The 24,940-nt window shown below is 43.8% G+C and overlaps 2 protein-coding genes across 4 annotated transcripts; both read right to left on the bottom strand.

The window, feature by feature from the left end:
• Positions 1-166: 166 nt before the first annotated feature.
• On the bottom strand, positions 167-4,032 carry LOC110538343 (GTPase IMAP family member 4-like). Its single transcript, XM_021625099.2, has one exon. It carries the CDS (start codon positions 2,804-2,806, stop codon positions 1,904-1,906), a length of 903 nt encoding a protein of 300 aa, XP_021480774.2. The 5' UTR covers positions 2,807-4,032; the 3' UTR covers positions 167-1,903.
• Positions 4,033-13,361: 9,329 nt separating this feature from the next.
• LOC110538344 (coiled-coil domain-containing protein 134) lies at positions 13,362-23,324 on the bottom strand. Of its 3 annotated transcripts, none has more exons than XM_036938468.1 (7): positions 23,305-23,324; positions 16,624-16,748; positions 16,365-16,486; positions 15,904-15,988; positions 15,468-15,649; positions 15,191-15,262; positions 13,362-14,922 (listed from the first exon to the last, which is right to left on the bottom strand). In XM_036938468.1, the coding sequence occupies exons 2-7, from the start codon at positions 16,718-16,720 to the stop codon at positions 14,797-14,799; spliced, it is 684 nt and encodes a 227-aa protein (XP_036794363.1). In that variant the 5' UTR covers positions 16,721-16,748; positions 23,305-23,324; the 3' UTR covers positions 13,362-14,796. The 3 variants fall into 3 exon arrangements, with proteins under 3 accessions (XP_036794363.1, XP_036794362.1, XP_036794360.1); XM_036938467.1 differs by lacking the exon at positions 23,305-23,324 and adding an exon at positions 22,998-23,225; XM_036938465.1 differs by lacking the exon at positions 23,305-23,324 and adding an exon at positions 22,842-23,224.
• Between the last annotated feature and the right edge of the window lie 1,616 nt (positions 23,325-24,940).

Genomic DNA, 24,940 nt, shown 5'->3' with positions numbered 1-24,940 from the left:
TGTGTGCCTAAAGTCTAATTCCATGGTGTGTCAACTGAGCTGAGGGTGACATACTTTTTCTTAAAAACCACATCCTTGTATTAATGAATGTTTATTCTGTGCACTCAATATTAATGTTGATCTGTATAAAATAAAAAATGACAAGGACAGACATTTTTTTATCAGATTTCATTTTATTATGCATTTCAATTCTTTCCCCTTCAAAAAGCCACAACACCGCAACTGAATACATCATGTGAATGTGTGTCATACAGTACATCATTTCAGTTGTGAATAAGAGCAAAAAAATATGTTTTGTAATACTGGACCCTTAGTCGTAGATTATATCGGTGGATTTATGAAAATCTGCATACAGAAATAGATTGCTGTTTTAATGAAAGACAGTTACCACTAATTTGATTGAATACAGTGGAAAACCATATTCTATAATGAATTAAAAATAACTATAGGATCACAAGTAATCATACAAATGGTGTAAGTGCATACTAAAAAGCTCAAATAACCACAGTAAGTGCTTGAACAAAGCTAAAACAATAGTTCAGTAATATTGTGGGAAGATACTTCAGTGCAGAAGAGTTATAGTTTATTAACAGTGAATAGAGGAAATCACACCATCCACTGCCAGTAAAAGGAACAAAGACTTGCAATGTGCTTTTATTGATAATTGTGATAAGTTGCTTAATGATTGAACCTGAATCCACATTTTGAAAGGTCCTGAGAGTGTCTGTTTCTTCTGTGGTCTGGTAGTGTTGCAGGCCTAACTGTCCTTTATTTGTTCCAGTAGATCTCATAGGACTTCTTCTCTGTGTAGTTGGCGTCTGCTGAGCTGTTGCTGTTCCTGGCCCTCTCCTTCACTACCTTCACCACCAGCCCTCCTGCCAGGGCAATTCCCGCTGCAGCCTTGCCTATCTCTGCCACCGCTGTCATAATGCATGCTGTCACTCCCATGGAGCCCCAGGCACCAGGAACAACCCGCCCTGCAGATCCACACACCGCACCGGCCTGAATCAGAGGCCCACTCGCAGCCACCCCATCTGCCACAGCGGTGGCTGCACACTGAACAGCTCGAGCTGCAACACTGCCCCCAGTGGCCACTGCTTGCTGCCCAGCTGCTACTGAGCCAATAGTAGTAGCATTAGCCACACCTACTGCCCCTGCTGCGGTGCCCTCCCCTGTCAGGGCAGTTGTGCTGACAGCTGCACCTTCCAGAGCAGCCCCCAGGGCCGCTCCTGCCCCCATGGCACCCCCACTCCTGCTGCAACTCCTACTGCTGCAGTCCCAATCAGGCTCACCTGCCCTAGAGCATCCAATGCAGCTGCCCCAGGACTGGCAGCTTCTGCCCCAGCTAGGGCGCCCACAGATCCCCCCCAGCACTCCTCCGGTCGCTGCCCCGAGAGCCATGGCTGTTTTCCCTGTGGCTGCTGCCAATATGGCGCCCACAGCTTTTCCCATCCCTGTGCCGCCTGCCACCGACATCCCAGCCAGCTGCCCAGCAGCAAAGCCCACAGTGTTCCCCATGGCTGCAGCTCCCGCCGCTGCAGCTAGAGGGGCAGCCGCCCCGAACACTGCCCCCACGACCATGCCAGTGGCTCCAGCAGCCACCAGGATCTTCACTTTCTCTAGGACCTTCTCAGAAAGGGCGACCTCTCTCCTGAACTGCCCCAGGGCAGAGAGGAAAGACTGCCTCCTACTCAAGGCCCTGTCGCTGCCCCGCTGCCTGGTCCTGAACAGCTCCCTCCATCTGTCCCCTCTGTCCCTCGGGAGGCTAGCAGCACTTCCTTTCCTCTCCTCTGTCCATCCCTCCTCATTTACTCCTCCTCTCTCCAGGTCTCTCTTCCTTAATCCTGAACCTCCCACAGCTGCCCCCCTCCTCTCATCCCACCCACTCTCACTCCGTTCTAGATCACACTTCCGTCTTTTGGGCATCTTGTTCTCCCTGCCTTCTCCCTCCCCTCTCTCTCGCCATCCTCTCCTGCTCCTTCCTAATGGCAGCCTCAGCCTCTCTGAACATAGAGTTGGTGTAGAAGCCTCCATTGTTCTCTTCCACAATCCTCTCCACCTTCTCCAGCAGCCCTACAACCTGGTGCAGGTCACTTGGGTCTCTGTTGTTGAAGACGTGGTACCTGCCCCCACATCTCTCTATCAGAGCCTTCAGCTCCACCGGGGTGCTGGCTCCGAGGTACCCCTCCATACCCCTACCTTCTAGGTCATCAGCACGAGTGAACAGGACTAGTGTGTGGTCATGGACCGCCCCCTCCCCAAATATATGGACCATCTCCCACATGGCTCGGTCCTCATCCTCAGTGTAGCGTCCCAGTGGGATCACCAGGAGGAATGCATGGGGGCCTGGGGCAGACAGTGCCACACACTTGGCTATTTCAGAATGAGTCTGCTCAGCATTGAAGCGTGTGTCTCCAAAACCTGGCATGTCTACCACCACCACTCTTATCCTCTTCCTCCTGACCTTTTGTCCTTCCTCCTCCTCAGTCAGGTCTGCGCTGCCTTGTTCACAGACTTGGGTGACTGAGCTGGCACGGAGCTCTGACAGGAAGTGCCTCCGGCCCAGGATGGTGTTCCCAGAGGCACTCTTCCCTGATCCTGTCTTTCCGATTAGGACAAGACGGAGCTCTGTGGCTAAGGACACATCCTCCTCCTTGCTCTCCGAAAAGTCCTCTAGGTCTTTTCCCTCCCCTCTTCCCCTTCCTGGATGGACATGGAAATACAGTTTAATTTCTAATGACACAAAACAGCTATACAGTATTATTAGCTGCAGATTTAGAAAACAAATAGAAAATACATGTATCATATAAAAACAATCCAGGGATATAGATATATATTGGCCAATGAGAGGCTTTGAAGCCACCAGTCAGCCATATTGGCACTCCCCAGAAGAAGCAATCCTTCATAGGAATGAATGGACTTCTACAGTATTTCAATTAAATGTTTCTAGGACAAAATTACATGTATTTAAGTATTTTTGTTGTTCTAGCGGGGAAAGTAAGATTATATATATTTTTTAAGTAAACTTCAAAGTCATGTAGCAGCTATTTCTCAACGATAGAAACGCATATAATAGTCACTTAGAGGCCCCCCAAGAAAACCTATCCAAATTACAAACTCTTAAATCAATTTTTAAAATACTGTAATATTGTTCTAAAAGTTGGGTTAAAGAGGTTCTCTCAAAATCAGCTCTAACGTCAGAAACAATCCCACAACTCCCCGCGGTCATTGTCACAGTGAGGAAATCAAAATGCATGCTCAGCCTTCATATATTTGTGGGTCAAAATAATAATAAAAAACAACTTGTGCGTTAGTGGTATGGAGCTAGCTAGCAATTGCATTTTTATTCATCATGATGGCCAAGCATTGTGTGGTAGCAGGGTGTAGCAACACTTACTGTGCAAATGTGAGTATGCCTCTAAAGCGACGCAAATTAAACACTTTGTAAAAAGTGGGATACATTTGTGAGAATGAGAGGGGCAAATTTGGCATCTACTCGTCAATCTGCGGGGCACATTCCATGGCTACCAACAATGAAAGGAGGGCTTCAGTCAAATTATTAATGCTAAAGTAACCAAATTAACATGTCTGCCAGCTGCTGGTAGCTAACTGCTGTCATACTATATATATATAGGCTTGTACTTGTTTGTTTCTGTATAGAGCCCTGTGGCTGGGACCAAAACTGTCTGTGTGTGTGGATGGTGGGCTAAAGCGAAATGCAACACTTTGGCCATGTATTCCATTATGGATCTGGTGGCATTTCAGAAAAAGGAGCCATTCTATCTTTGGAGAGGTGTATTGTGAATTTTACTAATTGGGAAAGTTTATTTTTAGATCTTAGGATTTGGTATTTATTAGGATCCCCATTAGCCGCTGCAAAAGCAGCAGATACTCTTCCTGGGGTCCAACGGAAACATGACATAATATAGAACATTATTAGTCAAGGACTGAACTACATTCATTTAAAACGTCACACACAGCCTACATTCAGTGCATTCGGAAAGTATCCAGACCCCTTCACTTTTCCACATTTTGTAACGTTACAGGCTTATTCTAAAATTGATTAAATTATTATTTCACTCAATCTACATCCAATACCCCTTAATGACAAAGCAAAAACAGATTTTTAGACATCAGAAATAGCTCATTTAGATAAGTATTCAGACCCTATGCATGAGACTCGAAATTAAGCTCAGGTGGATCATGTTTCCATTGATCATCCTTGATATGTTTCTACAACTTGGAGTCCACCTGTGGTAAATTCAATTGATTGGACATGATTTGAAAAGGAACACCTGTCAATATAAGGTCCCACAGTTGACAGTGCATGTAAAAAGCAAAAACCAAGCCATGAGGTCGAAGGAATTGTCCGTAGAGCTGCGAGACAGGACTGTGTCGAGACACAAATCTGGAGAAGGGTACTAAAAAATGTCTGCAGCATTGAAGAACCACAAGAACACAGTGGCCCCCATCATTCTTAAATGGAAGAAGTTTGGAACCACCAAGACTCTTCCTAGAGATGGCCACCAGGCCAAACTGAGCTATCGGGGGAGAAGGGCCTCGGTCAGCGAGGTGACCATAGAACCCGATGGTCACTCTGACAGAGCTCCAGAGTTCCTCTGTGGAGATGGGAGAAAGTTCCAGAAGGACAACCATCTCCGCAGCACTCCACCAATCTGGCCTTTATGGTAGAGTGGCCAGATGGATGCCACTCCTCAGTAAAAGGCACATGATAGCTCGCTTGGAGTTTGCCAAAATAAATCTCAGACCATGAGACCACAAGATTCTCTGGTCTTATGAAACCAAGATTTAACTATTTGGCCTGAATGCCAAGACAACGCAGGAGTGTCTTCTGGAAAAGTTTCAATGTCCTTGAGTGACCCAGCCAGAGCCTTGACTTGAACCTGATCAAACATCGCAGAAGACCCCAAAATAGCTGTGCAGCAACGCTCCCCATCCAATCTGACAGAGCTTGAGAGTATATACAGATAACGGGACAAATACAGGTGTGCCAAGCTAGTAGCTTCATACCCAAGAAGACTCAAGGCTGTAATTGCTGATAAAGGTGCTACAACAAAATACTGAGTAAAGGGTCTGAATACTTAAATGAGATGTTTTTTTTAAATGTTTTATAAATTAGCAAAAGTCTAAACAACAGTTTTTGCTTTGTCATTATGGGGTATTGTGTGTAGATTGTTTTTTTCCCTCATCAAATTAATATATTTTTTAACAAGGCTGTAACGTGACAAAATGTGGAAAAATCAAGGGGTCTGAATACTTTCCAAAGGCACTGTATATCAAATGACTGTCTCTTCACAGTCCCCTGTGTGCAGTAAGGTGTTATTTTATCTGGTTGTATTGCTAGCCATGTGGTCATGACTCTATTTAATACTGTGTGTTTCCCAGCCTCTGTTCTGGACCTAGGGAATGTAAAGAGACTTTTGGTTGCATGTCTTGTACCGACGAGTGTCTGAACTTTGTGCCAACTGCATGAACAGACAGTTCGGTACCTTCAACACATCAATACCTCGCACAAAGACGAATAGTGATGCAGTCAATCTCTCCTCAACTTTGAGCCAGGAGAGACTGACATACATGTTACTGACACTTGCCTTCTGTGTACATCTAAGTGTGATATGTGCTGCTTTGTTCTGGACCAACTACAATTTACCTATGTCCCTCTTTGCTGTACATGACCACACAGCTTGGCAGTTGTCCAGGTGCAACAAAACTAGGGCCTGTAGGACTTGTCTGGTGGACTGAAATGTCAAGAAGGCAGAGCAACGCCCTATCATGGACATACCTCTTCCCCTTTTAGCAACCCTTGAGTCTATATCAGTGGAGGCTGCTGAGGGGAGGACGGCTCATAATAATGGGTGGAATGGCAGCGAATGGAATGGCATCAAACCATGTGTTTGATAACATTAAACTGATTGCATCCAGCCATTACCACGAGCCCATCCTCCCCAATTAAGGTGCCACCAACCTTCTGTGGCCTGTGTTTTGACCATGATAGCTTTCTATCTAGGGTTACACCCAGCAATTTAGTCTCCTCAACTTGCTCAATCGACACATTATTCAATAGATATCTAAATAGGTTTAGTGTTGAGAGAGCATTTTTGGGACAAATCACTCGATGTTAAGCGTGTCAGTTATTTATTTTACTGTTGCAGCCGACGTGTATACTATTGAGTCGTCAGCGTACATAGACACATGCTTTGTTCAAGGTCAGTGGAAGGTCATTTGTAAAAACAGAAAACAATAATGGCCCTAGCCGGCAGCCCTGCGGTATACCACACTTCAATGTTGTCACAGTTACTTCTTGTTAAAGAGGCATCAGCTAATATTAGCTTGCTATAGCTAGCTATCCTCTTCCTCCGTTCCTGAATTTATTTGTGGCTGTTTCTTTCTAGCTGGCAAAATATGATTTTGTGTACTGCCATATGTCGATAAGATAGCCAATTTTGTCACTGGTACGGGCTAATAAAATGTTATGGCCAATATACCACGGCTAAGGGCTGTACTTAAGCATGATGCAAAGCAGAGTGCCTGGTATATTGTCCATATCCATAGGTTGCACCGTCACTCGGTCGTGTCATGCCATTGTTATGAACGTTCTCAAGCCTCCTACATCAGCGGCACTATAGTGTTGCCCTAAAGTGGTGATAAGACCAGTCATTCTAGACAGAGACTAGACTAAACAGTTGTTAAACTACACTCTACTGCCTCGAAATACAATGAAATTTCTAAAGTAGTAAAATATTTAGTAGGAAACAATTTTGCCAGCATTATCATGTCGTCAAATTTACTTTAGACAGATGGCAATGTAATTAGCTAGGAAAGTTTGTCAAAAAGCTAACGCTAGCTATATAGCTAAAATCCGGTGTGTGTCCCCAATTTTAGCTAGCTAAAGTTATACTGAAGTCAATCTGGTGAAGATGATGAAGAAAGGTTTTCCTACTAATTATTTGCCTCCTTTTGAAGGGCATTGTATTTCCAAGCCACTGTAATGCACTGTTGATGAAATCTTCATCAGTGCTCATTGACAATGCATTGAGTAGAATGCTCAGTTGGGCATCAGTCCAAAACAAACATTTTTTATTTTTTTGACAAAACATGCAACTAATTTAATACCACAAACCCCCGAGGTGCCTTATTGTTATTATAAACTGGTTACCAACATAATTAGAAGAGTAAAAATAAATGTTTTGTCATACCAGTGGTATACGATCTAATATATCACAGCTTTTAGCCAATCAGCATTCAGGGCTTGAACCCACCAGTTTATAATAGTCAGGGTCGTTTGAGCCCTGAATGTTGATTGGCTGAAAGCCGTGGTATATCAGTCCGTACACCAAGGTATGACACAAAATTACTTGTTCACTGTTCTAATTATGTTGTAACCAGTAAGGAACCTCTGGGGTTTGTGGTACATGACCAAAGGGCTGAATCCAGGCACTTTCGTTGCATCGTCCTTAACAGCCCACAGGCATGGTATATTGGTCCACACACCACATCCCCTCGGGCCTTATTGCTTAAATATACAGCACCAACTACATAAATACAGTGCCTTGCGAAAGTATTCGGCCCCCTTGAACTTTGCGACCTTTTGCCACATTTCAGGCTTCAAACATAAAGATATAAAACTGTATTTTTTTGTGAAGAATCAAAAACAAGTGGGACACAATCATGAAGTGGAAGGACATTTATTGGATATTTCAAACTTTTTTAACAAATCAAAAACTGAAAAATTGGGCGTGCAAAATTATTCAGCCCCTTTACTTTCAGTGCAGCAAACTCTCTCCAGAAGTTCAGTGAGGATCTCTGAATGATCCAATGTTGACCTAAATGACTAATGATGATAAATACAATCCACCTGTGTGTAATCAAGACTCCGTATAAATGCACCTGCACTGTGATAGTCTCAGAGGTCCTTTAAAAGCGCAGAGAGCATCATGAAGAACAAGGAACACACCAGGCAGGTCCGAGATACTGTTGTGAAGAAGTTTAAAGCCGGATTTGGATACAAAAAGATTTCCCAAGCTTTAAACATCCCAAGGAGCACTGTGCAAGCGATAATATTGAAATGGAAGGAGTATCAGACCACTGCAAATCTACCAAGACCTGGCCGTCCCTCTAAACTTTCAGCTCATACAAGAAGAAGACTGATCAGAGATGCAGCCAAGAGGCCCATGATCACTCTGGATGAACTGCAGAGATCTACAGCTGAGGTGGGAGACTCTGTCCATAGGACAACAATCAGTTGTATATTGCACAAATCTGGCCTTTATGGAAGAATGGCAAGAAGAAAGCCATTTCTTAAAGATATCCATAAAAAGTGTTGTTTAAAGTTTGCCACAAGCCACCTGGGAGACACACCAAACATGTGGAAGAAGGTGCTCTGGTCAGATGAAACCAAAATTGAACTTTTTGGCAACAATGCAAAATGTTATGTTTGGCGTAAAAGCAACACAGCTGAACACACCATCCCCACTGTCAAACATGGTGGTGGCAGCATCATGGTTTGGGCCTGCTTTTCTTCAGCAGGGACAGGGAAGATGGTTACAATTGATGGGAAGATGGATGGAGCCAAATACAGGACCATTCTGGAAGAAAACCTGATGGAGTCTGCAAAAGACCTGAGACTGGGACGGAGATTTGTCTTCCAATAAGACAATGATCCAAAACATAAAGCAAAATCTACAATGGAATGGTTCAAAAATAAACATATCCAGGTGTTAGAATGGCCAAGTCAAAGTCCAGACCTGAATCCAATCGAGAATCTGTGGAAAGAACTGAAAACTGCTGTTCACAAATGCTCTCCATCCAACCTCACTGAGCTCGAGCTGTTTTGCAAGGAGGAATGGGAAAAAATGTGAGTCTCTCGATGTGCAAAACTGATAGAGACATACCCCAAGCGACTTACAGCTTTAAATCGCAGCAAAAGGTGGCGCTACAAAGTATTAACTTAAGGGGGCTGAATAATTTTGCACGCCCAATTTTTCAGTTTTTGATTTGTTAAAAAAGTTTGAAATATCCAATAAATGTCGTTCCACTTCATGATTGTGTCCCACTTGTTGTTGATTCTTCACAAAAAAAATACAGTTTTATATCTTTATGTTTGAAGCCTGAAATGTGGCAAAAGGTCGCAAAGTTCAAGGGGGCCGAATACTTTCGCAAGGCACTGTATATGACAGGGTCCATTATCTGCTACCTGGACTTGAAGGAATATGTTTTAATATATTTAATGATTTATTTTTACATTTAGCTTACATAATATAATTTCAAATTATGCATTAAAGTGTCTAATATAATAAACGTGGGAAAAACAAGTGTAGACAATACATGTATTTCTGTAGCTTCCTAAATATTTTTTACACTGCTGAAGTGCCAAGATGGCTTCAAAACAGCGCTCGTCAGTAATCTATTGTATATATAAATAATTGGTTGACAAGCAGCTGATTCTGACATTACTTAGGCTAGGTTCATATGTGCAGTTGTCAGCTGAACAGTTTGCAAACTACACTCGTTCTGAGACTAGGCCGACTATTTATACAGTTAAGCAATTAGCCTAATCTATCCACTGTGCATTACATAACTTGGTGTAGGCCTGACCTCACACCATTCTTTGACAGGCTGGTGAAAAACAGTCAGGAATGTTCAACTAATTTACGCCGCAGATTGTTCAGCTTTGTTTTCCCTTGTGTAAAACAGCACTGTTTATTAACGTTGACTAGAGACAGCACAATTTTATTTTATTTATTTACTTTACCTTTATTTAACCAGGTAGGCAAGTTGAGAACAAGTTCTCATTTACAATTGCGACCTGGCCAAGATAAAGCAAAGCAGTTCGACAGATACAACGACACAGAGTTACACATGGAGTAAAACAAACATACAGTCAATAATACAGTATAAACAAGTCTATATACAATGTGAGCAAATGAGGTGAGAAGGGAGGTAAAGGCAAAAAAGGCCATGGTGGCAAAGTAAATACAATATAGCAAGTAAAACACTGGAATGGTAGTTTTGCAATGGAAGAATGTGCAAAGTAGAAATAAAAATAATGGGGTGCAAAGGAGCAAAATAAATAAATAAATTAAATACAGTTGGGAAAGAGGTAGTTGTTTGGGCTAAATTATAGGTGGGCTATGTACAGGTGCAGTAATCTGTGAGCTGCTCTGACAGTTGGTGCTTAAAGCTAGTGAGGGAGATAAGTGTTTCCAGTTTCAGAGATTTTTGTAGTTCGTTCCAGTCATTGGCAGCAGAGAACTGGAAGGAGAGGCGGCCAAAGAAAGAATTGGTTTTGGGGGTGACTAGAGAGATATGCCTGCTGGAGCGTGTGCTACAGGTGGGAGATGCTATGGTGACCAGCGAGCTGAGATAAGGGGGGACTTTACCTAGCAGGGTCTTGTAGATGACATGGAGCCAGTGGGTTTGGCGACGAGTATGAAGCGAGGGCCAGCCAACGAGAGCGTACAGGTCGCAATGGTGGGTAGTATATGGGGCTTTGGTGACAAAACAGATTGCACTGTGATAGACTGCATCCAATTTGTTGAGTAGGGTATTGGAGGCTATTTTGTAAATGACATCGCCAAAGTCGAGGATTGGTAGGATGGTCAGTTTTACAAGGGTATGTTTGGCAGCATGAGTGAAGGATGCTTTGTTGCGAAATAGGAAGCCAATTCTAGATTTAACTTTGGATTGGAGATGTTTGATATGGGTCTGGAAGGAGAGTTTACAGTCTAACCAGACACCTAAGTATTTGTAGTTGTCCACGTATTCTAAGTCAGAGCCGTCCAGAGTAGTGATGTTGGACAGGCGGGTAGGTGCAGGTAGCGATCGGTTGAAGAGCATGCATTTAGTTTTACTTGTATTTAAGAGCAATTGGAGGCCACGGAAGGAGAGTTGTATGGCATTGAAGCTTGCCTGGAGGGTTGTTAACACAGTGTCCAAAGAAGGGCCGGAAGTATACAGAATGGTGTCGTCTGCGTAGAGGTGGATCAGAGACTCACCAGCAGCAAGAGTGACCTCATTGATGTATACAGAGAAGAGAGTCGGTCCAGGAATTGAACCCTGTGGCACCCCCATAGAGACTGCCAGAGGTCCGGACAGCAGATCCTCCGATTTGACACACTGAACTCTATCAGAGAAGTAGTTGGTGAACCAGGCGAGGCAATCATTTGAGAAACCAAGGCTGTCGAGTCTGCCGATGAGGATGTGGTGATTGACAGAGTCGAAAGCCTTGGCCAGATCAATGAATACGGCTGCACAGTAATGTTTCTTATCGATGGCGGTTAAGATATCGTTTAGGACCTTGAGCGTGGCTGAGGTGCACCCATGACCAGCTCTGAAACCAGATTGCATAGCAGAGAAGGTATGGTGAGATTCGAAATGGTCGGTAATCTGTTTGTTGACTTGGCTTTCGAAGACCTTAGAAAGGCATGGTAGGATAGATATAGGTCTGTAGCAGTTTGGGTCAAGAGTGTCCCCCCCTTTGAAGAGGGGGATGACAGCAGCTGCTTTCCAATCTTTGGGAATCTCAGACGACACGAAAGAGAGGTTGAACAGGCTAGTAATAGGGGTGGCAACAATTCCGGCAGATAATTTTAGAAAGAAAGGGTCCAGATTGTCTAGCCCGGCTGATTTGTAGGGGTCCAGATTTTGCAGCTCTTTCAGAACATCAGCTGAATGGATTTGGGAGAAGGAGAAATGGGGAAGGCTTGGGCGAGTTGCTGTTGGGGGTGCAGTGCTGTTGACCGGGGTAGGAGTTGCCAGGTGGAAAGCATGGCCAGCTGTAGAAAAATGCTTATTGAAATTCTCAATTATGGTGGATTTATCAGTGGTGACAGTGTTTCCTATCTTCAGTGCAGTGGGCAGCTGGGAGGAGGTGTTCTTATTCTCCATGGACTTTACAGTGTCCCAGAACTTTTTTGAGTTAGTGTTGCAGGAAGCAAATTTCTGCTTGAAAAAGCTAGCCTTGGCTTTTCTAACTGCCTGAGTATAATGGTTTCTAGCTTCCCTGAACAGCTGCATATCATGGGGGCTGTTTGATGCTAATGCAGAACGCCATAGGATGTTTTTGTGTTGGTTAAGGGCAGTCAGGTCTGGGGAGAACCAAGGGCTATATCTGTTCCTGGTTCTAAATTTCTTGAATGGGGCATGTTTATTTAAGATGGTTAGGAAGGCATTTCTTAAAAATATCCAGGCATCCTCTACTGACGGGATGAGATCAATATCCTTCCAGGATACCCCGGCCAGGTCGATTAGAAAGGCCTGCTCGCTGAAGTGTTTCAGGGAGCGTTTTACAGTGATGAGTGGAGGTCGTTTGACCGCTGACCCATTACGGATGCAGGCAATGAGGCAGTGATCGCTGAGATCTTGGTTGAAGACAGCAGAGGTGTATTTAGAGGGGAAGTTGGTTAGGATGATATCTATGAGGGTGCCCGTGTTTAAGGCTTTGGGGAGGTACCTGGTAGGTTCATTGATAATTTGTGTGAGATTGAGGGCATCAAGTTTAGATTGTAGGATGGCTGGGGTGTTAAGCATGTTCCAGTTTAGGTCGCCTAGCAGCACGAGCTCTGAAGATAGATGGGGGGCAATCAGTTCACATATGGTGTCCAGAGCACAGCTGGGGGCAGAGGGTGGTCTATAGCAGGCGGCAACTGTGAGAGACTTGTTTTTAGAGAGGTGTATTTTTAAAAGTAGAAGTTCAAATTGTTTGGGTACAGACCTGGATAGGACAGAACTCTGCAGGCTATATTTGCAGTAGATTGCAACACCGCCCCCTTTGGCAGTTCTATCTTGTCTGAAAATGTTGTAGTTTGGAATTAAAATCGTTAACTAAACATTGCCAAAAGATCAACCTTCAAATAGCACGTTGGTTAACTATTTCGTATTCTTTAAATAAAAATATGTAAATAATAAAGACTATAGCTAGCTAACGTCAGCTAGATATCCATCTCTGTTGTTGACAGCATGCTGCTAGCTAATGTTAGCTAGCTAGATTTGCATGAGTTTTAATTTAGCTAAATGCTATGTTCCAAACTGTCAATAAATATGTAGGGGAAAAAAACCTTGGCCTACCCGATTCCACGAAATTAGACATGATCTCTGTCTGATTAAGCTTCAAGTCTACATTCGGGCTTGTTGTGTTGCGTTGGTGAAGTGTTAATGGCGGAGATGACTGTTCGGCAACAGTCCAATGAGTTTAACCAAAAACAGTGGGGGGGAAATGACTTCATGACTGTCGATTGCACACCTTTGGCGCCGCCTAGTGGCATTCTGATTTCATTACATTGACTTTTATCGTAATCTTCAACGATTGAGTGATTCATTTGTAATTATTTCAAATGAACAAATATGATTCATAGTAATTTAATTTGATTAAACTTAACAAATGTATGGTACATCTACTCACGAGAGTAAATTCTCAGCAATGAGACGCTTAATCTGAACCAGAGGAGGCTGGTGGGATGAGCTATAGGAGGGTATTCTTATTAAAATGGCTGGAATTAAACACAAACCTATGTTAACTCCGTTCCATTTACTCCACCCATTAAAATGAGCCCATCCTCCTTTAGCTCCTCCCACCAGCCCGCACTGCTCTGAACATACATAAATAGTCACATTAACAAAACAATCAGTCATCTCTGTATATTGAATATAACTTATTTGCATTAAAATGAGACAATTTCCCTCAAAATGTCAGAGGCAACAAAACATTAGGGGAATATCTCAATTGCATACTCCTCACATCCTCTGGCTTTCTCAAAACCCATAGGTGGTCAGAGAGGAGAGATTTCTGGTTGAATGGATTTTGAGGACAGGACAGGAGAAGAATGGAATTGAGATCTTCCCTAGATATGCCAAAATAGATGTTTTTTAAAAGGCATTGTTCTAGGGGACCGCTGTTCTGACATTTCATTATGTCCATCAGATGGACAGAAACAAATGTGACATATAGAAGTTTAAGCTGATGAGTGGTTGTCAAAAGACACAGCTAAGACATTATCCCTCCCTAATTGTAGACAAAATAATGTCAAATAGTTTTATTTAAAGTCATAAGTGACCAAACCTCATTTAACACTCATGCGGACAGTCACACACAGACAGAGCTAAGAAAGCATTCAGCTCTAGGAAAGCAAGTGGCAGACATCATGAAAAATGGTTCTGCAATCAACACTTGTACCGCAAATCAAGAGGATACACCTAGAGTAGGACCATTCAACAAACTCATAAAATCTCATTATATAAATAGGCTAACTTTGGAGAAGGCGACAGGAAAACTTAAACACAAAACAGAATTCAACATATTCAAGCTTTATATTTTGAAGCTTGTTGAATGGGAATGTAAACTCATACGTACAAATGCCATGGTAGTAAATTGTATTCAATCTATTCACAAAAAAAGATAACATACTGGGTATTTGCTGTTTCTTCCAAAGTACAGTTATGTAATCTATTTATGAAAATTATCTTTCCTTATTAAATCTTCTTAAATATGTGGTAGCTGTATTTCCTTTGTTTCATAATAACTGCAGGTTGGGCACAGTTCTGTATACAGTAAGTCGGATTCCACAGATAGAGCTCAACCTCCTTTCCTTCTTTCCAGTTTATTCCTGTGCCACATAAACACTTCTAGTTCCCTCTCAAATTTTCTGCTGCCACTGTATCCCTTTGACAGAACTCACCGGTTCCAACACCCAACCTCTTCATCACTGAATCTAGGACTCAGGACATCCCCCTACATTTTCCTTCTCCTCATCATTTCTCTCCAAGAGTTGAGGTAAAGTACTATAGCTCAGTACGGGAACGGGAGATGCGGGGCCCCTTCCTAATCTCTTTCCTCTTGTCCTCTTTCCTCCTCCTCTTCTCCTCCTCCCTCAGGATCTTCTGAAAAGCCTCTGCAGTGTGAAGCACCTGTGCCAGAGAAAAGCAGAGCGCGTGAACGTGTGTTTGAGAGAGACATTTTTTTAACAATAGGTGTATGGTGTATCAAACAGCAGAGGATGGGAAAGCCAAAAGGTGCAGTCAGTGTGAGTTTTACTGATGTTACGCTCGTCTCAAACATAGTCGAGCTCGTTTGTTAAACAAGCCTTAAAAGAACACGCTTTCCAAGTCTGTCTGGTAGGCTTCACTGCGATAGTATACTGTGGTTATAGAGGTTGAGAGCCACTGTGCTACTCACGTCGTCTCTCTCAGTGCGGTATGGGTTGGTGAAGTCTGGGGATTTCTCTATTATTCCCAACTCCTGCGACATCTGAGAGACAAGGAGCGAGAGTTATCAGCCATTTTGAATCCACAGAAAAAAAATTGGCACATAGAAAACAGTTATAGTATGCTTACAACATGCTTAAAATGTAGTAATAAGGAGGTTATAATACATTACACCTGTTGGCTTTAAATAAAGCATAAACATTTCCTCTATGTCCCAGAGTATACCCCCAGTTCTATCCCCGTCTCACCAGTGAGAGAACATGCTGGTGTGCCCCCCCGGTGAACACCCCAGTCAGGTTACAGAAGCGTAGCCCCCATCGCAGAAGGCCGCCCCAGTCTGGGTTACGGTCGTAGTAGTGGTGGACAATACGTGGGAAACGCAACGCAACGTCCCCAAAGAACGCTGTGTTCTCCACCACATGGGAGTAGGCTATGGAGCGAGATAGAGAAAGAGAGTAGTCTACATTTCATACTTAGGAAATAAACTAGAATGTAAATCACTGCAGACTGACATACTAAAAGAGAGCGTAAGAAAACGTAAGAGGCGGAGAGAGGGAAAAGGGGAGGGAGAGGGGAGGCAGGCAGAAGAGGAGAAAAAAGCAAGATGGTGACAGACAAATCAGATCCGCATCGAGGGAGAAGAGAGAGCAAAGTGTAGCAACGGTATAATGTCCATAATCTGACCTTCTTTGATTTTGTCATCCATGGGGAAGGGATCATCAGCCTGCATGTTGGCTGCAATTAGGACAGCCTTCGAGTCCTCCAACACCTTCACAGAACACACACATACACACAATGTAGATTGCCCACTGTGGGTTGACCACCATAGTTGTTCTTGGGCAGAGAGCAGATATGTCCTCTGGGAATCAAACAGTATATATCTGGGAAGAATACAGTATATACAGTGATGCCTCAAGCACAATAGGAAGACTTGGAAGCTAAATCCGGGTTACTCTAGTCTTATTAGTGACCGGCTACTTAGATACTGCTTATCAAGTGGCCTTATTTGCCTACTCATGAGATCATAATAATCTAAACATGCTAAGAAACTAACACCGCAATTACTTCCCGCTAAGGCCACAACGCCCTGTTTCTAGCTAATGGTCAGCATAAAGGGGAGTTAAACAGGAGTGGAGCCGTTGTACCTTAAACAAGCCCTTCAGCATGATGTCTATGATCTTATACTGCTGGTTGATGTCATTGAGCTCCACCAGGTTCTTCAGAGCATTTAGCTGGTCTTTCCTCTTGGTCTCGAACAGACGCTTGTCTGAGAGGGGGGGGGGGGGGGTGTGTTCAGGAAGAAATGCTGCCACACATTTCAATACATAAACACTAATCAAGGGCCATCCAAGAGGACACCTCTTAATATTCTGAGGAAGGAAACAGACACCAACAGTAGGATACAGATCTCCAGGTTGGAGTCGTGTCTGTGCGTATCGGAGTCTGCAGAGGAGAGGGCTGCAGCAGCAACCACCAGGACGACTGTACACACACTCAGCATGGTCAAGAGGTGGCGGTGGTGAGGCACTCTGACGTACATAGAACAAGAGAAAATGCAGTTAAACAGTATTCCGAAATATTTATTACAACGTTTTTACTGAACTTGTAAAGCCAAAATTTACAGTAGGTCTGTCTGGTTGACATTAGAGCATATTTTGTTGTTTAAGTTTAATTTTTTTTTTTTTTTATTAAAAAGTGTATTTATGATCATATTTTTACTTTTTAAATCCAGTTTGGTCCTGTACTATAAATTACACAGGTTCTAATGAGGTTATATCTGTCCCATTTAAACAACTTCTAAAAGCCACTTGACATGTCACTTATCGAAACCCCAAAATAACTTTCACAGATTCTTGCCAGCCCCCATCTTGCATCCTCTTTCTTCCTCTCAGACACTCTCCATCCTCTAAGCTGTGGGCTGCCTCAACATTCCCTCAGGTCCAGCCTCCTCTCCCTCAGAGCATGTTAATACATTAGAACAGGATAAAAATGAGTCTTGGACTGATGCATATTTGATGAGCACTGACTTTTAAAACAACATCAGCAGAAAACAACAAAAAAAGTGTCGAGGGAGGAGACAGCGTCGATAGAACACCAAATGTATAATTCAGCAATGTCTCCATCGATAATATTATCAGAGAGAGCGAGAAGGGGGATTGTGAGAGGCAGAAGAAAGTATACTGTGGGATGAGAGAGACCCTGTGGGAGCCAAATGCTTTTCTGCTGAATATTTCATTTATCTTTTTCAATACGCAACAAGGTTACGCCTAAAGACAGAGATCTGATAGTGAGAGAAAGTGTCAGGGATGTGAGTGAAAGAGAATGAGGAGACACCTGATAACATCTTTTCAGCTGTTTCTCAAAATGTAGTATCTCTATTCTGAACTCTTCAGTTGCATCCCCCTACTCAGACACTTACCCTCTTATGGCTAGACCATTTAATTAAAATACTGCCTGAAGATTCAGAGACTGGGCTATGCAAGCTGTGTGATTTGACATAGGCTATGACAGGGCATTTGCCCGAATCACCACGATATACTTTGAGAAAACTTTGCAACATCTAATCCGTCAGCAACAATGGGTGCTGATGATACAGTTGGAGCAGCAGAATACACAGTGTTCGATTAGGAACAATTTGTGCATTCTGAAAACATCTTTGGGCTGCCTTCCAGCTTTTTGTACTAAGCATGCAAGTCAATAAGTCAAATATTCCTAAGACGGACAACCAGGGAAGAGGCTTAGTAGTAGGAAGCCCCATATCCATATTTCGTTACAAGCATAGCCAAGAAGGCCATAGATTTGATTAGTGTCAACACCATGGCCAAAATGGACATCCAGCATTGATGTTTCCATCGGACTAGACAAAGTGCTGGGATATTAAGGTGGAGCAGAGGGGGCAAGCGACTAGGACAGATCAATCATATCCCACAGGCATCATGCAAAGCACAGAATTTGAGAAATGACACTCCAAAATGCACCCATTTACTGTAATCCCCCCCCCCATCAGCTGTGTCCAGAGGTGTCATGCCCATAGGGGGAGACGAGGGCAAGTGCCCCCTCAGATTTGTCCTGTTTCAAACATTTTCAGATGTTAAATTAATGACAACTACATTTTTAAGCCCACGTTTTATATTAATTTGTCAGTGGTACTTTGCAGAGGGGGCACACTGACTGGACCAGACAAAGAGTAACCCCCCTATTCTCCCTAGTAAGTGATTCCTTACAAGGTGCACCAAGGAGCAAAGATATTCTAAGCAGGACATTAGATTTTTATTTAACTAGGCAAGTCAGTTAAGAACAAAATCTTATTTACAATTACGGCCTACCCCGGCCAAACCCTCCCCTAACCCGGACGATGCTGGGCCAATTGTGCACAGCCCTACGGGACTCCCGAACACGGCCGGTTGTGATGCAGCCCGGGATCGAACCCAGGTCTGTAGTGACCGCTGCGCCACTCAGGATCCTTAGTGCATACAGACAGTATCGTCAGTGGAGGAGAGAGAGACACACAGCTTTTGATTTGATTTTAGATGCCAGTGATGGGCAGGACTTGCAGGAGGTATGTTTGTAAACTAATTTGATGAAGCTTTGTAGCCTATTGATTCCTTCTTGATTAATAAATCAAACTAAAAATGGTTGTTTCTCTGTAATAATAGCCATCTAGCAATTTTATGAAGTTGGCTTTAGCTAGCCCAGACAGTTATGAGGTTGGGCGACTGGGAAACTAGCTAGCAAGCCATTGCAGGTGATCAAGTTAGAGTAGCTTGTCTAACTATCTTATCAGGCATGCCTGCTGGCAAGGTCGCTAGACATTAGAAAAGCAAGCAATTACTAAATAAGACTTGCGTTCCTTTAAATATTTTAGCAGAGATGTAGGCCAACTGGCCGTATTATTCCTAGTTTGTTATCTGCATCCAACTGGGCTCTATTGCAGTTGGCTATAGATGGGTTAGCTGACGTCACGAAAACGATGCGCACTCTTCAATGAGGCAGAAGTCTGTGAGTTGTGATTCTGGGTGGCCAGATAGCTACCAACAATGACAAGAAACTCCCATGTGGGGAATGATAAGTGACCCGTTTCAGCTAGATTCATGTTATTCTTGACATCATGTCTTGCTTTGGAGGTGTTAAGGATTTCATGTCAATGCTAAAAATGGCTCAAATTCACTAGATAGCTAACCAACAACTATAAAAATGTATTTGCAAGACAAGCGCTCATTGTGCAAATGTATTTACACTGGACAAAAATATAAACGCAACACTGTTTCATGAGCTGAAATAAATCCCGGAAATGTTACACACACAAAAAAAACGTATTTCTCTCAAATGTCGTTTATGTCCCTGTTAGTGAGCATTTCTCCTTTGGCAGGATAATACATCCACCTGACAGGTGTAGCATATCAAGAAGCTGATTAAGGGCCATCGCAGTGAAAGCTGTGCGACTAGAGATTTTGGGTTAAAGTCCAGGCTCTGTCGCAGCCTCCGGGAGACCCATGGGGCGGAGCACAATTGGCCCAGCGTCGTCCGGGATAAGGGAGGGTTTGACTGGCAGGGATGTCCTTGTCCCATCGCGCACTAGCAACTCCTGTGGTGGGCCGGGCACAGTGCACGCTGACACGGTTGCCTGGTTTCCTCCGACACATTGGTAACGGCTGGCTTCCAGGTTAAGTGGACATTGTGTAAAGAAGCAGTGCGGCTTGGTTGGGTTGTGTTTGGGAGGACACACAGCTCTTGACCTTTGCCTCTCCCGAGTTCGTATGGGAGTTGCAGCGATGAGACACGACTAACTATCAATTGGATACAACGCAAATGGTGAGAAAAGGGGGTTAAAAAACAAGCTGATTAAACAGCATGATCATTACACAGGTGCACTTTTACTAAGGCCACTAAAAAGTGTCACTGTGTCACAACAATGTCACCGATGTCTCAAGTTGAGGGAGCATGAAATTGGCATGCTGACTGCAGGAATGTCCACCAGATCTGTTGCCAGAGAACTGAATGTTCATTTCTCTACCATAAGCCACCTCCAACATAATTTTTGAGAATTTGTCCAACCGGCCTCACAACCGCACAAGTGTGAATATGCCAGCCAAGGACCTTCACATCCAGCTTCTTCACCAGCGGGATTGTCTGAGACCAACCACCTGGACAACTGATGAAACTGTGGGTTTGCACAACCGAAGAATTTCTGCACACACTGTCAAAAACCGCCTCAGGGAAGCTCAACTTCGTGCTCTGCATCCTCACCAGTCTTGACCTGACTGCAGTTCGGCGTCGTAAACGACTTCAGTGGGCAAATGCTCACCTTTGACGGTCACTGGCACGGTGGAGAAGTGTGCTCTTCACAGATGAATCCTGGTTTCAACTCTACCGGGCAAATGGCAGACAGTGTGTATGGCATCGTGTGGGCAAGCGGTTTGATGACAACTTTGTGAACAGAGTGCCCCATGGTGGGGGTGGGGTTATGGTATGGGCAGGCATAAACTATGCAAACGAACACAAATGCATTTTATCAATGGCAATTTGAATGCACAGAGATACCGTGACGAGATCCTGAGGCCCATTGTCGTGCTATTCATCCACCGCCATCCCTCATTTTTCAGCATGATAATGCAAGCCCCCCCATGTCCCAAGGATCTGTACACAATTCCTGGAAGCTGAAAATGTCCCAGTTCTTCCATGGCCTGCATACTCACAAGACATGTCACCCATTGAGCATGTTTGGAATGCTCTGGATCAACATGTACAACAGCGTGTTCCAGTTTCCGCCAATATCCAGTAACTTCACACAGCCATTGAAGAGGAGTGGGACAACATTCCACAATCAGCCTTATTAACTCTATGCGAAGGAGATGTGTTGTGCTGCATTAGGCAGACTTGTTTTCTGATCCACCCCCCTACTTTTTTATTTATTTTTATAAAAAGGTATCTGTATTCCCAGTCATGTGAAATCCATAGATTAGGTCCCAATACATTATTTCAATTGACCAATTTCTTTATATGAACTGTAACTCAGTAAATTCTTAGAAATGTTGGATGTTGCATTTATACATTTCTGTTCAGTGTATGTTTTCAATAAACACTTGGAGACAAAATGTAGTTTACATGTTGTCAACAATCTAAGCCAACCCTGTTTGTTTTCTCCATAGTTGCGCACGTGTCGGTTTTGTTGCTAAACAACCAACCCCTCTATACACTCGTCCCCCGGCGACCGTCTCATACATAAAGCATCCTCGATTCAGGCTGTAAGGGCTTCAATTTCCTCAACTAGTTTTAACGAAGAGCCGCTGGGAAAAAATATGGGTACTGTCTAAAATGCACCACCATGCTAGAGTGGCTAATGCTACTGCTGATGTTCAGCCAATCAGGCTGTAGCAGTCTGTTTATCCCTGGCTGAACGCCGTGTGCAACACCAGGAAGTAGCACTAGCCACTCAAGCATGGTGGTCGAAAATTGTGTTTTATTAAGACAGTGTGCATATTTTTAAAGCTAGTCAATGAGGAAATTGGCACCCTCGCCCCAGAATGGAGGATATTTTATGTAGAGCCAGTCGCCGGGGGCCATGAGCTGCAGAGTCCAGTTGGATGCAGATGACAAAAGATGGAAAGGAATAAGAGCGCAATATGCAGCCAGCTGGGCTAGCAAAGATGCAGAGAAGCATATTTAAGGTTATGATACTATATACCAGTGTGGCATTTTAATGAACATTACAATTGAACAGGAAAAGAGGTATGTTTACATAACCTATGCAGAAAAATACATAATATTTTACATGGAATTAGGTATAATCCTATGGCTATAGAGGGACAATTTAGGATTTTTCAAACACCTGAAACAGCTTTTTCTTACAATCTGGAGGGGGCTCCAGACCGTGCTAAAGAATTCATCCACACATAATTCGTGCCCCCTATAAAACAATGTGTGCATGACGCCCCTGGCTGTCCATCATTACAGAATGGTCCATTAAACTCTGTATGTAGGCTGTTGTACTAGATTACATTTCACGTATTAAGAAAATATATTACATACAGTATGTTGTACCATATAATCAATCAGTCGGAGGTTTGAGGTTCAGGGTGAGATACATTACAATATCGGAGCTCTCTGCGTGAATCAGACAGCTGTTATTGGTAACGTTATGCTTTCAGAGAAGCACTGGGTATGGACCAAGTATTTTGTTGGCAATAATTGATACTTTGAGGGAAATGTCATACAAAACGTAAACTTGTTGAGATAAAGGTTAATATACTGCCAATCAAAATGACCCCTTTCTGACCCCGCTTGGAAGTTGTTTTGCATACAGTGGACTTGAACGATCCTTTAATTTAATGTTTCCCATCATTAGCATGTCAGGCACCATTTCAAGGAAGAGGCTCGAACCACAATGATCTGTGTTGCATGGTTTTAGAAAGCGAACTGCACACCACGCGAACGTTATCTTTGAAAAGACCCGAGGCACATGAAATAGCAGCATTTCACGGGACTACTTGTGAATAAACCGGTCATCGAGAATTTTAATGGCAATGTAAACCCATCTGTATCCCAATGCATGCATTTCACTCGCTACTGGTCAGCTGTGGACACTAGACTTCAACATCATCACAAACTCGCCGTTCACTCACCTCGTAGTAAGAAACAGCACGATATAAAACGATAGCAAAACCAACGATTATTTCTCGCTAGCATCAGTTTCCTCGTAAAAATGGAGACATCAGTTGCGGAGTGTTTGCTACAATACTCAGGTGACAATATCGCGTTTGAAATGTTAATTTACATACAGAAGTCGCTTGCTCCACTCCGCCTGTGCCACGATCGCACCGGCTGGCTCTGCTTGGACGAATGACAGCCAGCGATTACATGGAAGGAGGTGGTTTCCAGACGGAAATTTTAGAGCGGCACACAGGCCTTTGTACGCGGTAAATCCCTCCCCCTCCCGCTTATCACAAAAGCAAGTAAACCCATAGACAGAGGACTCTAATGCCAAAAGCCCGTTTCAGCATGGGCAGCACCTTTGGCGACTTTCACAATTTGAAGAAGTCATCTGGGTGGGACTTCCTATGGGTTGTGAAGGATCACATACAGTACCTCCATCCAGGTCACCAGGAGGGATCAGCCAATGAACTATACTCATGAGCAAACATTCCATAACTGCAGTTGGCAGTAAATAGGCTAGAAGGGATACAGCAAGGGTAGGCAACCCTGGTCCTGGAGTGCAGCAGCCATTTCATGTTTTTGATTTAACCGACCGGGAAGACCAGTTGTGTTTGAATTTAGGCAATCACTTTACTGATCAATTAGCTGTTGGTCAGGTTTAGTGCCTAGTTGGGAACAAAATCCTGCAGTACTCAAGCAACAGGGTTGCCTACCCCTGGGATACAGCTTATGTCAGAATTGACCAGAATGTACTTTAAGTAGCAGGTCAGGAGAATTTACGCAGCAGGTTAGGATAATTAACATAGCAAGCTAGGAGAATTAGGTTCATCTTAGGAAAAGAGTTATGGTTAGCTAAAATGCAAAAAAACAAAAACGTTTGACGTCAATTTGACATCTGTATCCCATCTAGCCATGACCATCCAAATCGGTGGCCTCAGATTGGCCTATATTTCTGAATGACGCCGCTCCCTCTCAGTGCCATCGAAGGTCCATCCGCTTACGCTACTGCCCAGCTTTTCTTAACTGCCTGGCTGAACACACCGTATCATCTGAATCTGTGGAAGACCATCACCAAGACCTGCCAGATTTCTACATTTGTGTAGTTTGTATTTACAGCATATTTGAGATTATCTTTGTAATGAAAAGCGCTATATAAAATAAATCTATTATTATTATTATAAGAGGCAGCATGCACCAGATATCGTGACAGGACAGTCTCCTATAAGAACCGCTCTGATCTGACAAGCTACTGAAGCGCACACTGCTGGAGTACATTCAGCCCCGCTAACCCCTGAATAAGAGTCTCTCACACACACACACACACACACACAAACACACACACACACACACACACACACACACACACACACACAGACACACACACATCAAAGCACTGCCACTAAGGGAGGCAGCAGGGCCAGCATGATGCTGTATCACATGACAAATGGGGACATTGATGACTTTTCAGTGCAGTGACATTCCATTTCTGAGCCAGACGAACCCTATGAGGGCCTGTGTCTTGCCACTGTCATGGGTGTCACAATGGCGTAGAGGTGGTGACAGGGGGCTGCTTGGACATGGGACAATTAAAAGAGTGTGTCTCAGTGATGTTCAACATAGTCTCATAGAGCTCTGCCTGTGTGCTCTCTGTTTGCATTTCACTCTGCTGCTGTATGTGCTCCAGTCAGTGTGTTGTGTACTGTACCTGTGTGAGCAGCTGTCTCGGGACCTGTGTTGTGTACTGTACCTGTGTGAGTAGCTGTCTCAGGGCCTGTGTTGTGTACTGTACCTGTGTGAGCAGCTGTCTCAGGGCCTGTGTTGTGTACTGTACCTGTGTGAGCAGCTGTCTCAGGGCCTGGGTTGCGTACTGTACCTGTGTGAGCAGCTGTCTCAGGGCCTGTGTTGTGTACTGTACCTGTGTGAGCAGCTGTCTCGGGGCCTGTGTTGTGTACTGTACCTGTATGAGCAGCTGTCTCGGGACCTGTGTTGTGTACTGTACCTGTGTGAGCAGCTGTCTCGGGGCCTGGGTTGTGTACTGTACCTGTGTGAGCAGCTGTCTCAGGGCCTG

This window comes from Oncorhynchus mykiss, chromosome 12, assembly GCF_013265735.2.
Source record: "Oncorhynchus mykiss isolate Arlee chromosome 12, USDA_OmykA_1.1, whole genome shotgun sequence".
NCBI lineage: Eukaryota > Metazoa > Chordata > Actinopteri > Salmoniformes > Salmonidae > Oncorhynchus > Oncorhynchus mykiss.
The sequence above is the reverse complement of the archived record's forward strand: the minus strand, read 5'-3'. Positions and strand labels throughout refer to the sequence as shown.